Genomic DNA, 21,348 nt, shown 5'->3' with positions numbered 1-21,348 from the left:
ACAGATGATAAAACTCATCAATGAAACCCAACAGTTTCCAAAAGTCCTTTTAGGATTTTGTTTACTTCTTTTTTCCTCTCCTTATTTATGTTAGAGACAACTAAACCTGTTATAGGGACCCACATGAGTCGTAGTTTCTTGCAATGTCCCCATTTTGATTTATTTTTACACATGCTCCAAACCCCCACCCAATAAAGATTAGTTTAAAATTTTTTTCAGTTTTTTTTCCTTTCTCCCATTTTTTGTTTTTTTTCAAACTTTTTTTTAGAAGGCTAGAGCTTCTCAGGTCCTAAGAGGCCCAGAGAGTCCCCCTGACGTGCTTGGCAATGTAAGATGAATGTTAGGGCTAGCACCAGTCATCCTCGTCAGTTTCACTGTAGGGTTCATGCATTCCTTTTCTTGTGCCAGGTCCTTTTGTTTTCATCGCCCCGAGATTGTGATAGTACCCATTTGGTACTCGTCGCCCATGCCGTGAAGGGGACACAGAGGATGACGTCACCCGAGAAGTCCTGGGCGACCTTCCAGAACTTGTTGCTATGGCAGCCTCGAAGGTCAGAGTTTCCTCGCTTGGCACATCATAGTCAGGGCTGCAGTAATAGTTATCATTGTGAGATCCCAGGTAAGGCTCAGATACGTGGGAGCTGGGAGTGGACCAGCGGCTGCTGCTTTGGCGATTTAGTCGTGGGGACTCGTTACGGGGGATGGTGCTTCTCTCCATAGCGGGAGACCTGCTGCTGCTCTGCCGCTCCCCCCTCTGATGCTCCGGGGGCGGTGGTGAGTACCTGCGTGGCACGGGGGTTGGTATCCTGCCCTGCTGTGATGTATTCATGGCTTTTCGCACCACAGGGGAGTAGGTGACATGCGGCCTAGGTGTGGAGGGAGTCTGGGGAAGTTGCCTGCGTCCGCGCCTTGGTGTGCTGGTGCCAGAAGTGGAAGGTACTGGACTCCCACTCACAGAACTACTGCCCTACATGAAAATTGAAACAAAGCAAATCAAAAAATAAAAAACCAGGAGAAAAAACACAGACAGAAAAACATTGAAGAAAGCAAAGAGATAACAAAAGGAAAAAGGGGAAGCAACGACCACAGAACAAAAAGTCAAAAGAAAGTAAAAAGAGAAAGTGACGTCTGTAAGTCAAGGGGTTAAAGAGTGCAGACATGTCCTTTTAGTTTACAAGGGTTTAAAACCATATTGTTAGGCCATACACATTAAACAGTTCGGAATCTATCAAGAGAAAATGGGAAATACTATGAATGCTGGAAATCCAAAATCTAAGCAGGAAAACTGATGCTATGGATATGTTTGTAGCTGAAAGAAACGATGAATTAATTTTTTGGGGGAGATTGGAGACCTGACCCAGGTTGAAATTAGAAACAACTGATGTTCTTCCCTTCACCTTTGGACTTGTGTATATCAGGCCCTTAAAAATGAGTAAACCAACCCTAACTGGGGAGGACCCATTCCTCCTGGAAAAGCTAACTTAGTGACTCTTTCAGACGCTGACCGAGCCACTGTGCATTTCTAGCATTTTTTTTCAACCAAATTTTGTTAGGGAAAATTTTGCTAGGTATGTTTCCTGATGTAGAGAATATCAGAAGGTAAAAGAAGTCATTTATAATAACAAAGCCATTGTACAGGTTATTTTACAGTTACATGCTCTAACGTATCTGAATCTCTGACATTGACCATAACCAGCTATCTCGTGCACCCACCTAAGACCCAATAAGGTCTTCTTATTCAATCCAAATCCACTTTAGACAAATCCAAGGTGCTTCCACTCACTATTCAAGATTATTTTGTTCCTGAACCAGGCAAACTTTATTTGATATCAATTCTATAAGAAAACTGCAATCTTTCCTGACAGGTAGAGTGGAGCTGTCTTCTAGGTTAATTAATGATACTTTCACTAATTTTACCCACCTATAAACATGCGTGAGTATTACAGTCAATTTTACCCCAAATACAATGGACAAAATAAATGAGAATCTCAAAATAAAAATATAAAATTTAGGAAAAGATAAAACGAGGCACAAATATAAAAAGACTTGGCGATATAGTCTGAGCAACTGATGGAAGAATCTTGTTGGATGTAGTTTTAATTGCTTACTGTGCAAAGAATAGGAATTTTTATCTCTTCCTCACATTCAAATCTTCTCCAATACTCTGAATCCATTCCTACTGTGTGTGCTTTAGCTGTTGGACTGCTGTGTTTTTTTTATCAGTGTTTTCTCTCTCTTTCACGATGGTGCTTCCTAGCATACAGCTTCCTCGAGGCCCTCAGCCCATTGAATCCTCATTCTTCACATCTGAGAGTGAACAGTGAGCCTAGGCAGGCTATTTGATGTCATAAGGCCGTAAAATATAGGAGCAGAATTAGGTAATTTGGCTCAACATGTCTGCATGGCCATTTGACCATGGCAAATGTTTCTCAACCCCATTCTCCTGCTTTCTCCCTGTAACCTTTGAGCTCCTTTCTAATTACGAACTCTGTCTTAAATACACTTAATAATTTGTTTTCCACAGACTTCTATGGTAATGAATTCCAAAGATTCACCACTCTCTGGCTGGAGATATTCTTCTCATCTCTGTTCTAAAAGGTCACCTCTTCACTCTGAGGCTGTGCTCTCGTGTTGTAGTCTTTCCTATTGTAGAAACACCTTCTCCACATCCACTCTCTTCAGGCCTCTCAGTATTCTGTAAGTTTCAATAAGATCCTCCTCATTCTTTTAAAACCCATTGTGTACAGACCCAAAGTGCTCAACCAATCCTCATATAACAAGCTTTTCATTCCTGGGATTATTCTTGTGACCCTCCTCTGGACTGTCTCCAAGGCCAGGACATCCTTCCTTAGATATGGGGTCCAAACTGTTCACAATATTCCAAATATGGTCTGACCAGAGCCTTAGACTTCTCTGCAGTATATCCCTGCTCTTGTATTCTAGCCCTTTCAATCTGAGTGTTAACATTCAGGGCGGCACGGTGGCACAGTGGTTAGCACTGCTGCCTCACAGCGCCAGGGACCTAGATTCAATTCCCGCCCCAGGCGACTGACTGTGTGACGTTTGCACATTCTCCCCGTGTCTGCGTGGGTTTCCTCCAGGTGCTCCGGTTTCCTCCCACAATCCAAAGATGTGCGGGTCAGGTGAACTGGCCATGCTAAATTGCCCATGGTGTAGGGGAGTGGGTCTGGGTGGGTTGCACTTCAGCGGGTCGGTGTGGACTTGTTGGGCCTAAGGGCCTGTTTCCATACTGTAAGTAATCTAATCTAATTACATTTGCCTTCCTAACTGCCAACTGAACCTGTATGTTAACCTTAAGAGAGTCCAGAATTAGAATGCCCATGACCCTTCGTGCTTCAGATTTTGGAAGCCTTTCCCCATGCATAACTTCACACTTCCACTTATTGTATTCTGCCCGCCACTTCTTTGTCCTATCCTAGCCTAAGTTCTTTTGCAGCTGAAACATCAAATTTCCTGTTCCTTGGATGCTACCCGAAACGTCGAATTTCCTGTTCCTTGGATGCTGCCTGACCTGCTGTGCTTTTCCAGCAACACATTTTCAGCTGAAACTCCAGCATATTCAGACCTCACTTTCTCCTCTAAGTTCTTTTGCAGCCTCCCCGTGTCCTCAACACTATCTTTCCCTCCACTATCTTCATGTAATTTGCAAATTTAGCAACATTTCCCTCTGTTCCTTCGTCCAGATCATTAATATATAATGTGAATAGTCATGGTCCCAGCGCCAACCCCAGCGGAATCTACTCATCACTAGCTGTTATCCTGCAAAAGACCCTTTTATCTCCACTCCCTGCCTTCTACCAGTCAGCCAGTCCTCTATTCCTGCCATTACCTTGCTGCTAACATCATAGGCATTGCCTTATTTAGCAGCAGAAATAGGCACCCCATGGAGCATTCAGCTGAAGAAAATTCTATCCTCATGTAGGGTTTATTTACATATATACATTTTATGATGGGAGGCTTTCGGATAACGATTACCTGTAGTATGCCCTAGATGTTTCCTCCACTCCCTAGCACAGCAGAACTGAAATGGATTGTAGCTCTCTCCTGTTACCTGATCTTTGATTTGTTGTTTTACTTGGATGAGGGACATTAAACTGAAATTATTTTAATGAATTGTCCTCTGGATACTCAGATATAGCTTCAGATGTAGCACCAATCTAGAGCGCTAGTAATATAGCATGGAGGTGTTTTCTTTGCCTGCAGAGTTTTGGAAGCTGTCAATCAATAGTTTTGATTTTCTATGCATGGTGACTCTATTAGATTGAAGAATGTAAAGTAATGGACAATACAGAAAACATAAACCTCAAACTTCAAATTAAACTGATAGAACAGGAGAAGTGGACAGAGTTTGAAAAGTATAAAACTAATCTCGAAGTTCTTCACATAAAAATGAAATGGGCTTCTAGGCATTGTAATGGAGATGGAAATTGTTTAAGGATATACAGACGATATGATGGCAAACAATAGGTTTGTTTTGAGTGATGCACTAAAATGGTCCAAAATGGTTTCAATACCTGTACCTTACATTATGTCCCAGGTGAGGGGCAGTGATAAGAGGAGGAAAAAGACAAAAACTAAGGGAGGGAGGAAACAATGAAGTTTTACTGTTCTACAATATTCCTAATTCAGGTGTAATCTTCAGAAGGCACCAAATAAACACCAACCTCTTATTTGAAATTCTCACAAAGCCGGAAATAGCTCTTATGTACTAGTTACTGGGATACCTTGGCCCAGGAATGTGTGCTGTGATTGGTTATAGAATTGAAAGAAAATAAAGTAGATTATGGGATTTCTTTAATTGTGAGAGTCAATGCTGGGAAGCAAGATTTATGAGATTTTTGTAATAATGTGTTAGCTTCAAACACTAACAAGTCAAGTTCCAAAGGGACAAGAAGACTTGGGGGAAACCAGTGTAATCAGAAGCATGGATTGTACTCATATACAGCTGGTTGGTCCCAAAATGCTTGCAACCTCCAAACTTAGCATAGTAGATGAAAATCCTTTCAAGTCAAGAACATAAAACAAACACCCAGTGTCACACCATGTCTAGAGGATTAAAACTAATAATAGTTACTGCCTTTTAATCCACTACTCAACCAATTCAGACTCATGCATATGTCTGTGGATTATTTCAATTTTTCTCAGGTTTTGAACATTTTCAATATCTTGCCTATGATAACCCCTATAGGTTGATGGGGAATAACTAATTAATCAGCCAATGGAGCTTGTTGAGTACGAGATCCCTTGGTCATAGGCATCAGTTGACTGAGCTGGAATTCCGGCATTTTGTGTTTATCTTTCAGATTTTCCACACCTTAGAATCATAGAAACTCTGTATTGCAAACTTTGTTTGGATTTTTCTTAATTTAAAATCCATACCAGAGAACAATTAAATGATAAGTGTGCAGTTTACTATCATTGTCACAAAAGACAGACCTGTCTCTTAGATGTCCAAGTTATCTGATCTCAGCCAAGATGTTGTTGAGAATTGACCTCAGTGTCTCCTGGGTTAATGAAAGGAATAAATTATTCCAATCTGTTGTTCCTGATAATGATGTTGGAATATATTTTGTATGAATAGATAGCCGGCAAAAGATGAACAATGCTTGATCATTGAATAGCCTTCACATTTCTAGAGGGGAAGCTAAAGAAATGTTAGCACTAAAAAGGGAGACAATGAGGAAGGAAATTTATTTTTTCTGACAAGTGACTTGGTCTACATCAGGAAGTGAAACCACCACCACCACAGTATAAATATTGCAATGTCAGCAATTGAGAGCTACTAAGAATGGCAGCTACTGAGCATATGTTCATCCCCCATGAAGGGTATATAAGCACTCGATAGTGCTATGTTTTTGGATGTGTATTCAATGTGCATGTGCGCTCCTTCAAAGCTGAAGTGCTCTAGTGTGGAGGAAGGTAGTCACCTTTCTGGTCTAACTGGAAATGTATTGTTGAGTAAACAATATGACGGTTATTGCATTACTACAACAAATGATGATTACATAGATGTGATCTTGTTACTCCAAAGAATGTTAGGAGCACGTTAGCCCCAACCCTGTCTCCTACCAGCAAAGTTAAAAATCACACAACACCAGGTTAGAGTCCAACAGCTTTACTTCAAAGCACTAGCTTTCAGAGGGCTGCTCCCACAACCACCTGATGAAGGAGCAGCACTCCAAATGCTAGTGCTTCCAAATAAACCTGTTGGATTATAACCTGGTGTTGTGTGATTTTTATTTTGTACACCCCAGTCCAACACCTCCAAATCATACTACCAGCAACATCTTGACTCTGACCAAGTCCCTTCGACATCATCACGGTGGATGATGCTTATTGCAATCAATCAAATATTAATCTTTTCAGATTCAAATACAATACCTACCTCTACATTAATTACTAGCATTCCGCCCAAAATGTTTGACTTTACAAATTCCAGCCAACTCTCAGGTTTCATTGTCCTCCCTGAAAGTGTTCAATTTAGACTTGGAAGAATGGTAGTTTGTTGGATAGCAGATAGTTGACTCAGACTATCTTCCTAATGGCCTGAGGTCTGTAGTTCTCTATAGCACTGGAGGGTCTATAATCTCTTGTATACATTTCAAGGAGCTCCTTAATGATGTATGCCTATTCCTTATAGTTGTTGGTATGGCCCTTGCTATATGTGGTAGTTTTTTCTTCTTTCTTGAATGTTTGCTTGCTTTTATATCTTTTAAATGGTGTCTTCCTGGAGTTTATGCACCAAATTTGCATCAGTAGAATTTGATCTTCATTCCATCTGTAGGTTTGTACCACAGTGAGTAGACTTTATTACTTCAACTTCTTGAGCTTTCTCGTTCCCTGACAGTAGTTGAATTATTGGTGAAACCAGCTTGTTTACTTCCTCAATTCTTTACCTGGAAAGACATTCTTGCTTGATGCTGTTACGTGTCATACTATCGTTGGGAATTTTTCTTTGGAAGGTGAGGGTGGACATTTTGCTTGACCTGATATTTTTCTTAAACAACTCCGCCCCTAAAGCTAGTCTTGAATTTAGAATATATCTGTTAATTTAGACAATCTAATTTAATTAAATTGCAGATGCTGTCTGTGTTTAACTTCACACCTCTCAAATAGTGGAGATATTGCCTCTTTGCATGCACTTCACTTTGAACTTACTTTGATAGCAGTGGAAAAAAAATTCAGCCAAACCACTCTAGTCAAAACTTTCCATTCTCAGTTACAACATGAAACTTTTCTTTTATTCCATTATTATTGGCCTCTGGAGATTTTTAAAAATCTTTTAATCTCTTTATGAGATTATAACGCTCACCAAAATTTTCTACAGCTTTTCCTTAGTTTTTGTTGGTTAATCTCTTTCTCCTTTTAAATGAGATTGACATCAACATATGCCTGTCTACTCAGGAAAGAGAATTCTTGGTTGTGAATTATATTTTTTTTCAGCATTTTGTGTCCCTGATGTTGGAGAGGTGCTTGTAGCATACCTCTAACATTAATAGGGAGAAAGTGAGAACTGCAGATGCTGGAGATCAGAGTCGAGAGTGAGGTGCTAGGAAAGCACAGCAGGTCAGGCAGCATCTGAGGAGCATGAGAATTGACGTTTTGGGCATAAGCCCTTCATCAGAAATTCCTCTCTCTACAATTCTTGATGGAGGGCTTATGCCCAAAATGTCGATTCTCCTGCTCCTCAGATGCTGCCTGACCTGCTGTGCTTTTCCACCACCATATCTCTATTTTAACATTAATGCCCAATTTGGGTTCTGATAGAGCCACTCAGCTCCTGACTTCATTACAGCCTTGGTTCAAACATGGACAAAAGAGCTGAATTCCAGAGATGAGGCGAGAGGGACAGCCCTTGACATCAAGGCTGCTTTCGGCCGAGTGTGGCACCAAGAAACCCTAGTAAAACTGGAATTAGTGGATATCAGGGGCAAACTCTCTGCTGGTTGGAGTCATTCCTGACACATAGGAAGATGTTTGTTGCTGTTGGAGGTCAGTCATCTTTGCTCTAGGACATCTCTGCAGGAATTCCTCAGGGTAGTGTCCTAGGCCCAACCACCTTCAGCTGCTTCATCAATGACCTTCCCTCCATTGTAAGGTCAGAATGGGGATGTTCATCGATGACTGCACAGCGTTCAGCAACATTCATGACTCCTCAGATACTGAAGCTGTCCATGGCTTGGGCTGACGAGTGGCAAGTAATATTTGTTCCACACAAATGCCAGACTATGTCTCTTGTTGGTGATGGTCAATCTAACCACTGTCCCTTAACATTCAATTGGGTTACCATCACTGAATCCCCCACTATCAATATCCTGGGGTTATCATTGATCAGAAACTCAACTGAACTCACCACATAAACACAATGGCTACAAGAGCAGGCCAGAGGCTAGAAATATTGTGGCAAGTAACTTATCTTCTGACTCCCAAAAGCCTGGCCACAAGGCACAGTCAGAAGTGTGATGGAATACTCCCCACTTGCCTAAATGGATGCAGCCCCAACAATACTCAAGAAGCTTGACACCAGGACAAAGCAACCTGCTTGATTGGCACTATATCCACAAGCACCCACTCCCTCCACCACTGATGCTCAGTATCAGCAGTGTGTGCTATCGACATTTGCACTGCATTAACTCACCAAAGATCCTCAGACAACACCTTCCAAACCCACGACCTCTTCCATCTAGAAGGGCAGCACTTATATAGGAACACCACCACATTCAAGTTCCCTTCCAAGCCACTGACCATACTGACTCAAATATATGGCTGTTCCTTCACTGTCGCTGGGTCAAAATCCTGGAATTTCCTCTCTAATGCCATTGTGGGTCAACCGACAACAGGTGGACTGCAGCGGTTCAAGAAGGCAGCTCACCACCACCTCCTTAAGGGCAACTAGGGACAGGCAGTAAATGCTGGCCCAGCCAGCAATGCCCACATTCCACAAATGAATACATTTTTTTAAAAAAGGAAGGCAGTGCAGAGCCTTCTGGACCATGTGAGACCATGCAGTTGGTATCTGATGGCTCTAAGCAGTGTTTTGACAATCAAAGTTCATTGTCTGGTAAGATCATGATACTTTCTCATGTGTCTAACTTGAAATTCGTGAGCTGCCTATTGATATAAATGTTTGCATGCTGAAATGTTTGGTCTGGATCACTGATATCCCTTGGAAAACTTCTGCTTTATCCTTTACTGTCCTATTTTATTTATCTTTCTCTGCCAGTAGTTCTCCAGTCTTTTGCTTTTCTTGGCTCTGTAAGGCTTCAGTGCATATTCTGAAAGGAATCTATTTTCTCACAATATATACATTCATTTATATAAGCTGGACACTGTTTGTTTTAAGAGGTTTCTTTGCTTGACAGTATTGTGCCTTAGCTGGGGGCATGAAGAAAACTATTAAAACAAAACTGCATTTCTTTCTATATTTTCATGTTTAAGTTTTGTTCATTTTAAAAACATTGACAACATTGCTGGCCAAAGTTCATGTTTTCAGAACTTTCTGAAACCCCTACATTATATAGACATTTCAGTTAAAGCTGACAGAAAGGACTTGGTGTTATGGACCAGACCAAACCCTCCTCAAAATATATTAAGAAGATAGCCTTGATCCAATTTTTTTTTCTTATTTTAAAGGTAAGTGTAAGGTATTGCATTCCAGATGCAATTTAATTGGTCAAGCTTCTCAAATTTAACTTCTCAAATAAAACACATTTTATTTTTAAACTACAGTTAAAACACAGATAAAACAACAAAATAGAAAGAACTGGCCTAACTGTAACTCTATTGAAATGCTTAACAAAATAATATATATATTAACTAGTATTAATTAGCTGTTCCAACTCTGTCTCAACCTTTCTCCATAAGAAAAACAGGACAAACTATACTTATTAAAGCCATAGTATTGTCACATTTGGAGCCAAGCCATCTGATTCTCGTCAGCTCAGATCCATTTTGCTAAAATTGCTGCTAATGGTTTTAGTTACCTCATCATCTGTCAATGGAAACTCTGATGTGAGAGGTAAAGCTACAATCTTCACTTAATGACCTTCCACTGAGATATGTCATCAGCACCTGAAATGTCTGTCCTTGTCAGATGACTGAAACAGCAGCTCATTAAATTGCTTAAAAATACAGTTCTGGGATTCTAAATCAATTGCTGTTTGAATTTTCCAGGGGGAGAACTGGCTGAACCGATAGCCTGCCCTCAGACCCTCCATCTCTGGCTCCAAGTTGCTAGCTGGACAGAAGACAACTTTGCCTGCCTAACTCACTGAGGAAACTTTTATTGGACATTGACCTCCTGGAAATTGTAATTTACGCAAATTTTTAATTATTTAATACCCATGGATTTATCAATCTTGCAATTTGTAACCTAATTCCTCTGGTCATTCTTAATTTCTGACTGTATGTGTGCATGTTTGAGTGAAGCAATTCCCTGTGTTTTGAATGTTTTATTAAGAAATCCTATTTTTGATTTCATCTAAAAGGAGTTTGTTGTAAGTATTTATTTCAAAGGTTGGAAACTGAAACCCGTGGTTTAGGGAACATCCTTCAAACTACCTCAGTAAGGGAGAGGAATGAAAAGAGAAAGGAACAAATAAAACAATACCTTTTTGTTTCTGGCTTAAGATAGAAAATTAGATTATGATTTTCCTACATTTCCCACTTATCTGTGACAGTTGGTAAGGACCTTTTACTGTCTGGAAGCCTTCCTACCAACTGCATTGACATACTAAATGTGTCTTTTGTTGGTTTTTCCTCAAGAAATGAACAGATTCTGTAGCTCTCTTGTGGAAAGTTATAAATTCTCCTCTTAGGATTCATCTGGTTTGCTTCTACATCTCTGTTTCACTCACCATCTGAATGGCTTTCCCTAGAGTTAGGTCTCTTTCAGACAATGTGATAATGACTCCTCAATAATGCCTATAAAAATCTAGTCTTTCATGAATTCTGAATTTAGGACAATATTGTTGCATCTTTCCAAGCCTGAAGACTCCATTGATGAAATTGTCTCTGGAATCCTGAATCTTGCGCTTTCAAGAATGTTATTTATTCTGAGGTTAAAATAATTGTCAAAGCATTTCAATATCTCTTTGAATTTGTTGGTTTCATTTACATCTTGGTCAGCAAAACCATCAACTGCTATTCTTCAAATTGTGCACAGGAATGTATGTACTTGCTGTACATATGTATGTCTAGTTCAGAAGTACTCTATACTTCACAAGTTGTTTTCCTCAGGATGTCCAGTTTGTGTTCTACTTGACCCAACTCTGAAATTAAGTTTTCCTGGCAATTCTATTTCTGATGCCATAGCTTCATGTCTTTCACAACTTTTTATTCTGTTGCAATGGTAGCTTTTACACATTTTACAGCTGGATGGGGAGGAGGAGTTGCCCACCACTTTACAGCTGTAATGGAGGTTTTCCTGTACTTTAGTCTTGCTATGACTCCTGCTACATTCTCATTGTTTTCTAAAAACATTTGTGTGTTGATTCAAAGTTGCATACTTCTTTAAATTGCCCAACACATTCTGATTTAAGTAGCATGGCTAGCACTTTCCTCAGCTCTCTGCACCTCGAATATTTGGGTTTTCAGTCATTGCCCTCTTAGTTTTGTTTTTTGTAGTCGTGCCTTATAGTATTCACTTCATGACAGTGTCCAGTACCCAATTAGAGTTGCATTTTGTTTTTAAATTACTACCTTTTTAGCATGAGTTATATCATTGTTTGAGGTTTTATGTGTCATAATAGGGAGTTTTGGCTTTAATCTTCAATTTCTGGTTGGCTCAGCAGCTCAACTTGGATTCAGGACTGTTTCAGCACATGACAGCCTTGTGACGTAGGCTGGACTGAAGCAATGGAGTTGGAGGTTTCTTTTATTCCTGGATGTTTTCCCTCAGATTTGAAATGCTCTGTGTCATTCTTTGAAATTCGTCTTTTATGTCTAGTGTTTCCATGAGGTTGCCATCTTTACCAAACAGCAGTATCGGCTTGTCTTGAAATCTTCTGAGCCACCTGCATGTTTTTTTGTTTTTTTTCTTGAAGGCTGAAGTCTAATCTCTCTAATTTGACACCATTTAGAAATAGTGCTTGTCATAACTACTCACTAAGTTGGGCCAGTGGACCACCACTGTCACCATACCACAATGCACCATGTTGTGTGTAGTTTCCTTTACTGAAGTAGTCTGGTGTGAATAAGGATAGCCAGCTTTCTGATCTAACTAAAAGAGTCTTGTTAGGTAACCAAGAGGAAGTTTATTGCATTACTGTAACTATTTACAGATTACATGAACCGGATCTATGTTACTACAGAGACTGTTAGGTATATCCTAGCCTCAAGTCTGCCTCCTACAAGCTGACCCTTTCCTCTGACCAAGTCCCCATGACAATTTCACAGTGGGTGGTGCTTATTGCACTCTATCAAGCATTAAATCTTCCAGGCCCATTCACAACTCAATATAATACATCTAAACCGTTTCACATTATTAAATACTGTAACCACTAACTTCTTTTCAGAGCATATTATTGAACGATATTAAGGCAGTTAACTAAAAATGATTAGTTGCATCTGTTATTGTACAGCCATTTAATACGGTCAAATCTAGTTCCCCATACTTTTTTTCATAGTGGTGTTAATGTATTTAACATCCTCACTGAAATGCTGGGAGAATAGTTGGACATGACCATGCTTAGTATCCATCTGGAAACACTCTGCAAGTAATTTTTATCCTTAGCTGATGTTAATTGCAACATAGGATTGCATGAAAATGTAACAATGACTTCATGGATTGCTGTTATATTTGGGGAAACTTCTATCTCCTCAGAAGGCCAAATTTGTTTGACTTTAGTCAGCTTATTGTGAAAAGCATGGCCATAATTCATATAATGCTTTATCACAATTGTTAGGAAAACATCAAAGTGTTTGATGTATGATGATTTACTAGAAAATGCAACAACAATTTGTAAAGCTCAAAGAAACACTGATATTGCAGTTATAAATCTACATGAACATCAGAAGTAGCAGTCAACTCCTACATTTGAGATTCTTACATGCCAAAGAACAAATGAAACACAATCTTACAAAATAAATACTCAAATAGTTCACATTCTCCTACCGTTTATTTTTCTCATAATCTCCTCTTCTCAATTTTCAATCCTTTCAGGAAAACCTGAATTCTAGCTTTTGGAATCATTAATGTTTTCTATCATTTTAAAGCATTTTGTTTCTGGCCTTTCATAGTTGTTGTCTTTGTCTTGTTCATTTTGGAAGTGAATAAAAAGTACAACTGCCCTGATTATCTAAATAGCAATTCTAAAAGATGAATTATCAGACAAACATTTGGCAACACCTGAATATTTACAGGTTTGGGTCACAGATTTCACCTTTTAAACTTCTGAAATATTTTGTTCCGACATGAAGGAGAGGAAATCATATGAATGCAATTGTGCAGATATCGTTCAGAGGAATAGCACCCAAATCCATAAAAACCTCTAAAGTTTGTATGGTTTAAAAGGGTTGGGGGGAAAAGTCCAAATAATTATGGTTCAAGTAAAATCCTTCTCCTTATGGATATGGGAAGGGAGGGAATTGTAACTAAACAAAACATATTCTCCAAAATGCAAATGTTTTGTGAAACATCTATTGCCCAAAATATTTAATTTGTATGGCCTAACAGCTTTTTAGAAAAGCAGAAGGGAGACAGCATTCTTGGTGTAACTTATTGGATCTTAATAAAAAAGGAAATGAATAATCATACATTCCAGCCATATCATTGCAAACTTTAGAGCCCAATAAATTCAAAAGAGGCACCATGTATTGGAATTTCCTGAATCATGTCCCTGAAGTCCAATTTATTCTTTTTTAGGGGACCAACTCTTACTTAAAATGATTTGCTTCTTCTCAATGATTCCTGGAGAGGATTCCTCATCAATCCACATGCCTCCTGTGACCATCCATCCAACAATTGGCTAGCAGAAGTAACATTACAAATTGATGGGGAAGCAAAAAGGAGGAGGGTTACAGAGGTAAAAGTATTTGATTGGACATGGTCAATGTTTGCTTTCTCTGCGTAAAATCACTGTGCAAGGTTGCGTTTTCCTAGCCTAGAGGATGAGTGTTAGTGGGTTGGCCATAAGCACATTAGAACTGAGCCTCACTATGTTTTCATCAAGTGACAGTGCAGTGGTCAAATTCCAACATTCAGTGTTCAGGAGTAGAAAATTGGGATAATTATTTTCTCGAAGTGTTCTACAGCAAATGTAAAATCCTTGGTATCAAGCTGGCTGAGTAAGCTAATTCATCACAAACGAATCCAATGTCGAACCAGCCAGCAGAATCTTGAAATGACATGCACATACACGCAATGGACGGATAGTTATTGAAATATCTTACAGTGAAATCTTCTCTTCTGGGAATTTTATTGTATAATGTTGCTGTCCACTATTTCTTCCTCAACTCCTCTAGCTAATGACAGATGCTGCACAGATGCATATTACTTATCACCTCAAAATTATCTTAAGTTAGTTACAAGGTTCACTGCTCATTTATACTTGGCATCGGCTTGGATAGTAACAATTTGAAGGTAGGTAAAAACAAGGACTGCAGATGCTAGTAACAATTTGAAGACAGTCCCACTAACTGATGAGCAAGATAAGATCCAATATTCATATCAAGAATAAATCAGTAATTTAGAATCTTCCTGTTTTGATTACTGTATCGTTTATCACTGATTTACTGATTGCTTCTCCAACATATGTACTTAACAATGTACAGGAAGTAAATAGGATGGAAGTATATTCTAAATGTATGGAAGAGTCCTGAGTGCATTGTTAAACATCACATTGCAAATAATGAACACACTAAGTCGTTGTTTGACAGTGAATGAAATCCTTGGACCAAAGACTTTCTCCTCCTAATGCCTACCTCATTGAAAGAAAATCTACAAAGAGATAGTTTCAATACTTAGGACTAGGGTTAATTGTTCATTGTACAAAATAGGTTGTGTTCATTAATTAATGCAGGTGGGGCAAAGGTTATTCATCAAAGTTGCTGGAGTTGGAGAATTGAAATGGGTGGAACTAGGGTTATTTATGGCAACAGATATACACTATTGGGTTGTGATTACAGTATTTGGGACTGGGTTTGTGTTTGTGATAAACTGGGGCTAGATTTGTGATTTCAATAGGTTGGGTTGGTGTTACGATGAGAGAGTGTGTGGTGTTGGAAAAGCACAGCAGATCAGGCAGCCACTGAGTAGGAAAATTAACATTTCGGGCAAAATCCCTTCATCAGGAATAGGTTAGTGTTGATATTGTGATTGTATAGGGTTGACATTATGATTACAGGAGATTGAGGTTGGGGGTGTTGAATACAAGAGATTGGGTTTGAGGTAATGATTATAAATGATTGGGGTTGGAATTGTGATTACAGGAAATTGGGATATGTGACTATAGGAGATTTGTACTGGCATTGTGAGTAGAAGATTTGGGTTTGGGTTCTGATTACAGGAGATTTGGGGTTGTGGTTTCAGTAGGCTGGGTTGTGAATATAAGATATTCAGGTCTAGTTTCTGATTGGGTTGATTATTTGAGATTGGGGGTTGGGTTGTGATTATCAGAGGTTGAGATTAGGTTGATTATATGAGATTGGGGGTTGTGATTACAGGAGGTTGGACTTGGGTTGTGATTATAGTTAGGTGGAGTTGCTGTTGTGATTACAATAAGTAAGGATTGTGATTACAGTTCCTTGCTTAAATTAGATTGCAGTTGGGGTTGAATTTAAAGTCCATTGCGACTGGGAATCATTAACAACACTTTAGACTTTTGAAATCATTTTGCAAAGGTTTTTCAATTAAATTGTTAAGTAGCTTTTTCACATTGCCAGAATTGCATGCAGGATATATGAATGTTCATTCTATTTCCAAGGTCTGTGAACCCTGCAGACCCACCTGTCTATGAGGGACACACTCGCGACCCGCACTGGGTGACCGGGACCATCGCCTGTCCCTCGATCGAGGTCTGCTGTACTCATGCCGCTCCTCGGAGTAGCGTTCCTTGTCTGATGATGTGTGGTGATGGTGATGATGGTGATGTTTCCTATCTTTGGGTCTTCCTCGCTCACGATCCTTCTCCTTTGGAGGAAGGTCACCTGATTGTGTTGTGGTACTGAGGTCTGTTCCAAGCCCTATATCAATAAAAGCTGATCATTTAGGTAAAGAAAAAGAAATCAAAAAATGTTTAGAAAGAAGGACTTGCATTTTACAGTACCTACAGTTTCTCTCAGAATTGTTTGAACATATTTTACATAAAAGGAGTCATTGTGAAGTACAGTGACTGTTGGCATATTAAAAAAACCCATGTATTTTTATATGAATTTCCTAAGCCAGACTTGTCTCATTGTTTAATTTTCAAATACTGTGGAAAACCTGGCATGTTGCATAAATTAAAACAAAATCAGAGGATAGTGGATATTGCTATGTATAATCTGTTTCTGTGATCAGAAAACACAGAACATTAATTGAATACAAACTTGTGAAATAAACAATGGAGTTGATAGGAAAATAACTGATAATGTTGCAATGCCTGATTTTCAATGTAACACTGTGAAAGTTTGACATCCAGAATAGATTGATGTTTCCTTTTCAAAGGGAAAGTGATGAAAGTGCTGCTTTTTACAAAATTAAATGTTTGTCATTTGGTTGATATTTATGTGCTCTTCAAACTGCCTAATGAGGTAAAAACAATGACTGCAGATGCTGGAAACCAGATTCTGGATCAGTGGTGCTGGAAGAGCACAGCAGTTCAGGCAGCTTCCAACAAGCAGCGAAACTGCCTAATGATTCAGGCGTTCCACCCTGGTCTGGATAGATCCATCAGTATGAAAGCGTAATGGTGTAACCTTCAAAACTTTGAATGCAAGATGTTCAAATTGCAGATAGAATTCTCCGACAATGCCATCTGCAAATCTGAGATGGTAAACATGGTTCTCTTTGAATATGATCCTTGTATTTATGCAGGAGTCTATATGGTATTGATAAAACATTTCAGATTTGCTCCTCTTTCAAACCTGTATTCCTCAGCAGCATCATCCCCCATTACAAGAACCCTTAAAAACATTCTTATCCTCACAACTTGTGACATCTTTTTTCTCTTGGCAATTCTATGTGTAAGTTGTTCTCATTAGTTGCTGATCAGGCCTATGTGTAAGCATCAAAATTTTCCACAGTGGGTGCATGTTAAGGTATAGTCATTGCTGGGGGCAATTTGATCTATTATTTTCCTCAGTTTCTCTATGATGATGGCTCTTGCACCCCTGATGTGACTATCCCCAGTTAGGTAAACTTGGAACAACTCAGTTAATTCAATTTAGTGGTCTATATTCTTCTGATGATGCAGAACATCACTTTTCTCATAAACTGATTAGTTCATTGTGTGACATACTATTTATTCTGTAAATGAACATAACCAAATAAGAACAAGGAAAGAAAGCACAGGCAAACAACCCTCCCTCCAACCCCATAAAATGCAGACTACCAAACAAATGCTGCCTAAAACAATGAATGCACAGCTACGAGTTTTAGGATAGAGTATGCTGATATCTGTGAGGAAAGGACAAGGAACTTCAACATTTTAAGAGAAGTGGAGAACTACTTAATCAATTACACTCAATGTCTTTACCTTATCAGTACCACTTTTCCCAAAACCCTCCTTTTCTTGAGGACCATATTAAATTCTCTTGATCTTATACAATTTTGTTTCAAAGGTTTTCTTGATCAGTAATTCTCTGTATTATCCACTGATCTGTTTGTATTTTTCATTATTAAACAACATTCCTTGGCCTTTGACGATTTTGTCTTTATGTATAATTTGTTTAAGTCAACTGCATCAGCGTCACTTTGATTTACTTATCACTAGACTTTTGAAAGTCTAATTTCCAACATAAAAATTTCTCATCTATGTACAGGTGTATAGAAAAGACATTGATGAAGGTGTGACAAATAAAGAAAAATTATGGAATTTTATGGAATACAGCGAGTGGTTCCTTCTTGGGATCATTACATTACTCATATGAACAAAGATAGGCAAAGTATATTCTGTATCAGGCTATATTCCAAAATCTTCTGTATTTTTCTCTCCACTGTTTTTCTTTTCCTGCTTTTCCTCCTTTCCCAAGCAATATTGGGATTGGATTCTATGGTTGTCAGGTGTCATTTGGCTCTTCCTGAATGAGAATTCTTCACAGTGCATGTCAAAAGGTCATTAAATGCCAGGGGCAATCATATCCAGACCCAATCTTGTCATAAACCAAACACATATAACTTTGTCAACATGAAATTGTCAGAAGCTAAATTTCTGACTGTGTTACTAGCCTTCCCAGCTGAAAGACACTGAATTGTGGCTTTGATATTGCTCTGGCTAACTACAGCTAACTCAACACAGACCAAGGGTGGGCTGGAATCCTGCTGGATCTGTATATGGCTTAGCACTTCACTAATTGATTGCATCATCGCCTAATATACCTCCTGTAAATTTTAATATGGCTGGGGCATGAATTTTATTCCAATTGTACCTGATACATAATCCCTGATGTATCAATATATCAAATGTATAAGCTATTTCCGTCCAAGAATATTTTTCTACACTGTGGAAATTTTGCTGTTGCCTTCCAATTGAATACTAAAAGCTTACCTGTGTCAGCATCTGTATATCGGCTCTGCGACCTTTCAGAGGTCCTGTGACCCCTTTCCCTACGTCGATGGGATCTTTGTGATTCCTCTGGGATGACCCGCTCTAGCGAATAGTCATCTAGACGCATGCCTTTGGAGCGCTGATGACCCAATGTGGATGCTGATCTCTTAATTGGGCTTGTATCTTCAATAGTCTGTGACACCAAGGAAAATCCAGATTACTTAAAATAACCATACTGACATCATTAAAATGTAGAGTGAAGAGCACAGCATGTGAAAAGCAGTAGGATTGTGTAGAAATGCACAGCACTTGGGGGAATGCCTTATTATTTATTTGCCTGTTGAATCTACCTTTGCAATATCTTTGCATTGTCCTCCCTACAAAATCTTATTTACTGTCACCATGTTTTTAACCCACTCTTAAGTCAGATTTTTACAGTGTTAATTCCTATTCTGCATTTTTAAGGGATCTGCCTAAGTAAACCTGTCACACTAGAATTGCTTAAAAAAGCAAAATATTGTGGATGCTGGAAATCTGAAACAAACAGAGAATGCTGAAAAACCTCAGCAGCTCTGGCAGCATCTGTGAAGAGAGGAACACAGTTAATATTTTGAATCTGGTATGACTCCTCTTCAGACCTGCTGAGTTTCTCCAGCATTCTCTATGTTTGTAGTACGAAAATTACAACGTCCTTCCAGTGGTGGTGCTACTGTGCCTTGACACAGGCAGTCTTCATTATAAATGTGGACATAGTAATTTATTATGGCAGAATTGAGAGGAAGTGTGACAAATACGTAATATTATGAAGCATATTGAAAATATGTTAATATACATACACATAATTCTAATGCAGTTTATGTTACTTAGTGTATACATAGAAACACTGCACATATACCATCTGTACATATTAAGACTGTAATAAATGTTTAAATAATTGTAATATGTATACCACCTAGAAACAACTAACTGAATGCATACTCTACCTATAAATACAAGGTGCTTTGCACACAGGATACAAGATACCTATATGTACAGTACATAAACAAATTATAAATTGGTAAAATAAAAAAAGCAACAGTTTTAACCTAACTCACCAAGCAGCAATTCCAGAGCATCAGGTGGAAGGCTGTTCTACAGCACATTTGACACTGACTTCAGCAAAGTTTAAAAACAGGGTGCAGTATAAAATTAATGTTGCACATTATCCTGCCCATTTCCAGGTTAGGATACAATAGTCATCACAGTCTATATGTACATTAAAAGAATGATTATGCTAAGATTTTCTGTAAATATTAGAATTAACTTAGTGGAAAACATTTCAGTTTATCCTTTTCGACACATACCTTACACATATTGGTTACAGAAATATGATCTATTCATGCATTATATATATGCTAACCAAAATAAATACACTATAGAGTAGACATATACCTACATATATTATATGTATATAATATATGTAGGTATACATACATTTATATGTTAAAAAGTCTACAAATATTTATAAGTTATCCATACTTATTTTCATATATTATATATAGATACACAGTCTTTTAGTATATATGTTCTCCCAGTTCAGTACCACGAATGTCTTCTGTTCCCACTGCCCAAAAGTAATAGTGTTTTTGTGTTTCCAGTCCTTAATAATAGGAGTATTAGTGTGTTTGCAGTATCCAACACCTTAAGTGTTAGTGTGTTCCCACTGACCAGTAGAAATGTTAAAATGTTTGCATTGCCCAATAGCAGAAGAGCTAGTGCAATCCCACAGCTCACTGGTAAGAGTGCTGGTGTATTCCCACTGTTTAATAACAGGAGTGTTTGTGTGTTTCCATTGCTAAATGGAAAGAGTGTTAGTTGATCATTGCAGGACTGCTTTCCTCTCCGATTCTTACCTTTTCCTTTTAAGGTGCAGTAATATGATCATTGTATTTGTAAAAAGAACATCTGACACTGTTAGCTGTTTAAAAACCAATAGGGCCCCAAGTCAATAATCCCTTTTGAGTTTCATGATAGACTGGTATAAAGAGTGCAATATATTTGCATGGCTTCTTAAACATGAGAAATAGGGAATTAAACTGTGTAGACAGGTACCCTTATACCATGACAATAATGAAGGAGGAGATACAATTATGCAGGATTTGTATTTGCTGTTTTTGGATAGGTAACAAGAAAATGGATAACTGAGCAATTGAGTTCTCTATACATTTGTCATTTTGTCTATTACTTTTAGATTACAGGTAAATGTATTTTGCATTGTGTTTACCTTGGTGCAGGGAACATTGTTTGGAAACTGACACATACAATAGGTTCGATTTTTATCAGCTAGGGATGGAAGATGTGAGCTGTGATTGAATGCTTATCCAATAAGGCCTTTTGATGGTCAGGCCACAGGTGTATGAGCTGCCAATATTATCTGTTGGGTGGATGAGAAATTCAATGGACTATTTATTAAGTAGAGGCCTGTACCAAGGGCTTAATAGAGGGTTGGGTCAATCAAAGGGAGGAAAATTAATGGTAAGACACGTATATGCCTAAAAAGTCCCAAATGATTTTTTTGTGCTAAGATCTGTTTCCAATGATATCTTTAAGGAACATCCTTTCTGACTATTTCTAGCTGTGCATGCAGAATCATAGCACCAGG

The 21,348-nt window shown here is 38.6% G+C and overlaps 1 protein-coding gene across 1 annotated transcript in view; it reads right to left on the bottom strand.

Annotated features, from left to right (window-relative positions):
* Window positions 1–346: 346 nt before the first annotated feature.
* Window positions 347–21,348, bottom strand: part of LOC132835847 (voltage-dependent P/Q-type calcium channel subunit alpha-1A-like) — a 518,300-nt gene continuing 497,298 nt past the window's right edge. Inside the window, exons 47-49 of the mRNA XM_060854942.1 lie at window positions 18,708–18,900; window positions 15,968–16,203; window positions 347–967 (exon numbers count right to left, since the gene is read on the bottom strand). Of these exons, the coding sequence (XP_060710925.1) occupies window positions 347–967; window positions 15,968–16,203; window positions 18,708–18,900 (1,050 nt within the window). The remainder of the gene's footprint in view (window positions 968–15,967; window positions 16,204–18,707; window positions 18,901–21,348) is intronic.

Source organism: Hemiscyllium ocellatum, chromosome 45, assembly GCF_020745735.1.
Source record: "Hemiscyllium ocellatum isolate sHemOce1 chromosome 45, sHemOce1.pat.X.cur, whole genome shotgun sequence".
Taxonomy (NCBI): Eukaryota; Metazoa; Chordata; class Chondrichthyes; order Orectolobiformes; family Hemiscylliidae; genus Hemiscyllium; species Hemiscyllium ocellatum.
This window is presented reverse-complemented; position numbering and strand designations above follow the sequence as displayed.